The sequence below is a fragment of the Borostomias antarcticus genome (genome assembly GCF_949987555.1).
Source record: "Borostomias antarcticus genome assembly, chromosome: 8".
Taxonomy (NCBI): Eukaryota; Metazoa; Chordata; class Actinopteri; order Stomiiformes; family Stomiidae; genus Borostomias; species Borostomias antarcticus.
In genome coordinates, this window is record NC_140241.1 from 8,452,555 (window position 1) to 8,458,771 (window position 6,217).

At 44.1% G+C, this 6,217-nt stretch overlaps 1 protein-coding gene across 1 annotated transcript in view; it reads right to left on the reverse strand.

Annotated features, from left to right (window-relative positions):
• The window catches only part of ascc3 (activating signal cointegrator 1 complex subunit 3), a 117,999-nt gene extending 112,337 nt beyond the window's left edge, over positions 1-5,662 (reverse strand). The window contains exons 1-3 of the mRNA XM_084441573.1: positions 5,607-5,662; positions 4,751-4,898; positions 3,702-3,852 (exon numbers count right to left, since the gene is read on the reverse strand). Coding sequence (XP_084297699.1) covers positions 3,702-3,852; positions 4,751-4,840 — 241 coding nt within the window. The 5' untranslated portion in view covers positions 4,841-4,898; positions 5,607-5,662. The remainder of the gene's footprint in view (positions 1-3,701; positions 3,853-4,750; positions 4,899-5,606) is intronic.
• Between the last annotated feature and the right edge of the window lie 555 nt (positions 5,663-6,217).

Consider the following 6,217-nt stretch of genomic DNA (forward strand, 5'->3'; position numbering starts at 1 on the left):
GACTAAGGGCAGTGTTTCCCCTACCTCTGTGGAGACAGAGTTTGAAAATGTCAGAAAATGGGCTTTCATCACAGTACCACAGGTTGACAGCAGCTGTGATGTTATGCTTGATTCCTTACCTCCCTTACCCTCCATCCTGCCAGTGTGCCTAACGTCTTCAATCAACTACGGAAATGGAGAAACAGCCGTGTTGTGTGCATTCTTTTGTTACATTGCTACAACTGCAATTTATTTTTCTTAGGAATACAGTTCACACATTTATTTTGCCCTGAGCTTGTTTCCTTGGCTACCTGTTTCACCCGCCGACAATAATGTAAACGGAAAGCGCCAGATCCAGGTGCAACGTAATTCCTCTCAGCTCAGTTCAGGCTGGCAGCGGTATTAACAAAACAAATATACATATGTGGTTAAACGTTGATAATGCACCCTCACAGAACTGTGTGGCAGGTCCCGGCACGCACATCCAGGAAAGGCCTTTGTGAATCAACCATTTACAAATTTGGTTAACTCCACCGTACCCCCAACTCCCCCCCTCCCCGTTAGCGCGTGGACGTGTTCTGTTCCAGCTCAGCAATTCGACCTTTGACCCTTCCTAACAACTCACCCACGTAGAAAGACACGTGTCCTCTCCGTACCTCCAAACAGTTCCAACCCGAGCTCGTTTTAATAAAAGGAATACAGACTAATTGTCCAATTAGAGGAAAAAAATGTCACAGAGACAGAGAGGAAAAGCAGAATCGTGGGGGGGGGGGGCGGGCGGGGGGTTGAAGAGGCAGTAACAGATGAAAAGGATTTAAACCAATTAAAATGGTCTAAAAGCTTCGTGCACGTAGCTTGTGTCAGTCAGGGCGCTATAGCTGCCTTTCATCCTCTTCACTGTGTTTAAGAGCTTCACTTTGCCTGGCTCTTGATACACTGACAGGCTGAGGGCCGGTTTTAGAAGCAAAAAAACGGTCACAAGCGTTTTGAAAAACAACAAATATTGCCGTTCTCTCCTGGTGATAAGAGATGAAAAATAGTGCAGTGAAGGGAGGCTAAATGAGAACAAGTTTCCGAGTCTTATGTCGATATGTTCAAGGGACTATCCTGACAACTGAACATGGTAATGGTGGACTCGCTTGTATCTGTGTGTTATTTTTTGACAGTTTCTGTTATTTTCTGCAGTTTCTGAAAACAAAAGATGGTAAAGTGAGATGGTAAATAAACAGGCTTCGGGCCCAACTGTAATCTGTAAACAATACGCTGCAGCTTTCAAATAATACGACTCTGACTGACACACAAGGTTTCTTCAGAGACGCCCTCACAGCCTTGACTAGGCCACACGGAGCTCTAGATCCTCCACACACACACACACACACACACACACACACACACACACACACACACACACACACACACACACACACACACACACACACACACACACACACGGCATGTCCTGGGAGAGGAGGAGAGGAGTGTCCTTCAGCCCTCCCTCTCCCCTACAGACAAGCCCCGCCCAGGAGGCGTCCGCTCCGGCTCCCACATCAGTCAGAGGCGCGGCGGGATTAGAGGGCGGCGGGCACCCTGCCAGGTTCCAATCCCCGCCCCGCTGCGTTCCCTCCACCCCCCCCCAACCACGCCTCGGCCCCGCCCGCCTCCTCCCTCCCTCCCCCTCCGCCGGGGAGGATCAGGACGGTAATGAGGCCAGCGGGAGAGCGGCGCCGTGTGTATCCGCCGTGCGACTTGGGAGGAATTCTGGGGGATGTGCACCTTGATCTAATTATGAGACGCATGGGGGGCGGGCAGTAAATGCCATTGAGGAGCCGTGACGGAGGATGGCGGCAAGACACCTTGCGTGACAACGCCTTCGGTTGGAACCCGTTCTCCATCCGAGATACCATTCTATAACGTGGAACACAGGCATCGAAGGCAGCACAATGGCTGCAGTGGAGTCGCTGACATTAATTACAATGGATTCATTTCATTAGCGTCTGGTGGTTGATGGTTGACGCTAATGGACGCAGTGGGATAGGCCTCTCAATGATGCCATCATTTACAGTATTTTGTAGGCCAATCTGCAACTTCCGTGGTTCTAAAAATACAAAGCCTACAGCGAAAATGATGGGGGGGGGGGGGGGGGCAAACTATGGATTACGTCCTTTGTACGTTTGTTTGTATATGAAGAAAATATTTGTTCACATTTCTTAGATTTTGTATGCTATGATTTATTTTTAATAAGAAATGTACAAATGGCTAACTAGCAGCTAACTAGCCACCAGTTACATTTTTGTTACATCACTGGCAGAGATGGCCTGAGTGGACCTGAGTAAGGTACTGTTGGTATGGGACTTTATTGATCCCAGAGGGGAAAATACAGATGAATAATAACATGGTGAGTTTAGCTAGTGAGCAAGCTAGCTAAATGATGGAGACGGTGTAACTGTTTAGTTCAGATTCAGTAGCAGCCAAAATTATAGCTTTCATTTGAAACAAGCACGGAGCTTGGTGACATTAATCACGTGTGAAAGTGTTAAGCTTGCATGTAGCAAAATTATCACTGACTAATTAAAGTCGCACAGAAATGAAAAAAGCATCCTGTCCCATTTTGGTTCACATAATTGGTCATAGTGTTCACCTATTCAACAATGTATGCCCAAAAAATTACAAAATTCTACTTTTGTTGTAATCTTATATCAAAGTATAAAATTTCTTACTTCCTGGAAAATGGTAGGTCACTTGCAATTACGACACCAGGTACCTTAGATTTTAGGCTAATAATCTCACGACATCCACCCGTCAATCAACACTATCATTCTATCGAATCTGTCTAAAGTTCTTAAAACCCGTCCACTTGTCAATGTTCCAATCAAATTCCTCTAAACATTATGTCCCACCCTCAAAGCTTGTTTGCGTCGGAAATACGTCAAACTACGGAAGTTAGATGATCTCAAACGTCCGTTTCTGTGCGACTTAAAAGCTAAATGAGATATCTCGGCACTTTGGCAGCCCCTCTGGCCGTGATAAAATCAGCACTGCGTTTTAAGAACCACACTTCGCACAATTCCCCACTCACTCGCTGTAATGATGAGGGGGGGGGGGGGGAAGGGTCACAAACATGTGTGGAGCAGACTGGATTGGAGGATTGTAGCTACTGTAAGGGTAAAAAAGATAGTTTAGTTCTGGACAAAGGACAGTATGTAATGTTGTAATGTTCAAGAGGTCACAGGGAGAGAGAGGGCTGGGGTCGTTTGGAATGATTCGGACAGGTTGCCTGAGTGGCCTGGGAATCTGGGAATCTTTGGAGTTGGGACTACAAAGGATGTGGAGTGTGTTCAGATAGGTATCCTGAGGGGTCTGGTAATCTGGTAATCGTTACAATCAGGGTGAGATGAAAAGGACAGGATCCAGTGGTGTCCTGGGGGAACGTTACGACATACAGAAATTCTAAAATAATAAATCCACAGGGTCTCATGCAGTCTCATGTCACGAAAACGATTTTTGGGGTCTTGCTAAGGCCAATTCATAAACTAATCGCAAGTAAAGTTAATATTGAACTATACAAAAGTTCTCTCATTGAGCTTTAACCGCTTCAGAATTCAAAAAGATACAGTGGTAGTCGTGAGAGGAATTGACTTAAAAGACCCTCTTTTCCGATCAATATTTCCTTTGATCATAAACTGAATGAATGAGTGAGGATTCCAGGACGGCGAGTTGACTACCTATCTGCTTTGCTGCCTGTAGGATGCACTTCAGCTCTTGGTTGGCAGCCTGCTGCTCCGCCTTCTCCAGGTGCTGAGTGCAGAACTGGACGATCTTCTGCCATGTCAGGCCTTCTCTGGCAAACAGCTCCTGCCTCTTCAACCGCTTGGCCTGAGATGAGACAGGAAACACAATAGCAGTGTTACAAGAAATGATAGCTCTCAAGCTATTAAGACACATACACACACACATACAGTAATACAAAGTTAAATCAGGACTCGGAAGACAAACCAGGATGCCACATAAGGTAACAGCCTGAGAGGATTAGAAATAACTTGTATATGGTATTAGCTAGTGCCCCACAGGTCACAGGGTTCCGTCTGGAGGGCCAGGAAGAGAATTAACTCCCATGACTTCATTACGATCAGCACTTCCATGTCCTCAAAAACCAGGCATTTTAACACAAGCTAAAAAATTATCTTCTAGCCACCCCCCCCCCCCTCCCTCCCTCCCTCTTAGCAGCAGTTTCCCTAGTCTGGAGATTAAACGTAGAGGCCAAGCAGAGCAGATGTGAGGTGGTGCTCTGAAGACCTTTCCCAAGTTCCCCTCAGGTCACTCAGCACTTTACCAGCAGAGCTGCCCATGATCAGAACATCACAAGATAAATGGGGGAGTTTAGTTTGTTTAGTTTAAAAAAGGACAGTGTGCACCTATTAATCATTTCGCGGATATATAAAAAGATGAGTGCACCAGATTTAGCGAGAAGCTAATTTCCATCTGTAGTCCTAACAGTAAACAAATGAACACAAGATAAATAAATAAAAACATAAATACACAGTACACAATCTCAGGTACAATACAGATAACATACAAAAACATACAAAACGTAACATACAAAATAGAACTAAGTGCTGTTGAGAACCCCCCCACCCCCACCCCCACACACACACAGCAAAACATTGCAAAAGTGCCACAGTCTAGGCTTGTTCAGAGGAAGGAGAATAAGGTCTTGCAAAGGTTACACTTCATTTGGAGTCTGCCTGAAGATCTTTTTGAAGCTTCGCCCTACCTTCAGATCGTAAACCTCTTCGATGAAGTCCTCCTGCTTGCTGACGTTGGAGAAAGAGCGCAAGGCGCCCGTAAGCCGTGGTGGAGGCATGATTGGCACTCCACTCTACGATCCATACACTGTAGGGCTGTGACACTTTACTTTCTGACTGAAAGAAACACATACACACACATTAACTTGGAGGAGAAAGTCATTCGACTCAGGGCTCAGTTAATATGCAGCTTAACAATACAAAATCTGAGCCGTTCACGAAATGAGTTGCGTTAGTCATAACGTTAGGTATCGTTAATTCCATATTGCCAAGCTACTGTAATAACACAAGCCAGCAAACTAGGTCCAAGACATTAGGCAGTCGTGTTTGCCTAGCTAGTTAACAGATCATAACTCGTATTAGTTCATTTAGCCTTTGACTCATTAGCTAAAGCAGACTGTGATATAAACAAAGTACGTACGCAAGTTAAGTACGTAGGCTACGTAACTTATCTAGATAGCTTGGCGAGCGTACTTCATGTAGCATTAGTGTAGCTAACGTAGCTATGTAGCATCCATTCACTTTACCTTCAAGTGGGAGTATGAATGGAGAGGAAGTGAGAAAGCTCGTTAGCCACATGCGTTACCTGTTAACTAATGTTAGCTAGCTAGCTGGTTATATATCTTAGTGTTACATTCTTTGATAGCTAGCTTGCTAGCTAGTTAGCCGAGCTAACATTAGCGGCTACACTCAGGAAGATGCCACGTTGTTCTGGTGTAGTAGTTTTAAAACTGTGAAGCACTTGACAACAATGCACAAACGAAATAAGGTAAAATGTGTGACCTATGCGATGATAACAACGGGCTACATATGTTTTATACTCACCTTTGTCACACTTAAGTCAGAGGATGCTATACATTCGGCGTGTCAGCTCTGTCAACAGAAACCACGTGTAATGCAGGAATTGTGGGTCTTGTAGTTTGACTCGCTGAAACGAGGACGTTGAGGAAATGCACGTTGAGTACTGTAATACGACCACGTCACCGGCAACATTTTAAAAATATCTAACAAATATTTAATAATATAAAAAAAATATCTAACAAATCTAAAAATTTCCTCACTCCAACACTTGCTGAAAGCTGAGAAACTGTGCTTTCTAGTATTATAGGGAAAATCCAATTAATATTCGAAATGTTGTCATTGTATTTTCAGGGTTAAAAGGGATAATCCGTCCACTATAAATTCATATGAAAAGTATAAATGAATACATATATAATGAAAATGAAATGTTTAATTGATTATCAACGAACTGATTGCAGCCCTATTCTTTATTAGATTTGGTTTAATCATGATTGAGGTGAGACTTTTCATTGACACTTGTATTTCCTAGAACGCCACATGCTAATGCCAGTTTGACCTGCAACCCACTACAACTCCATCATGGCTGACATTTAATATGAAACGTTAAATATTCATGAAGTGATGCCATTTTATGC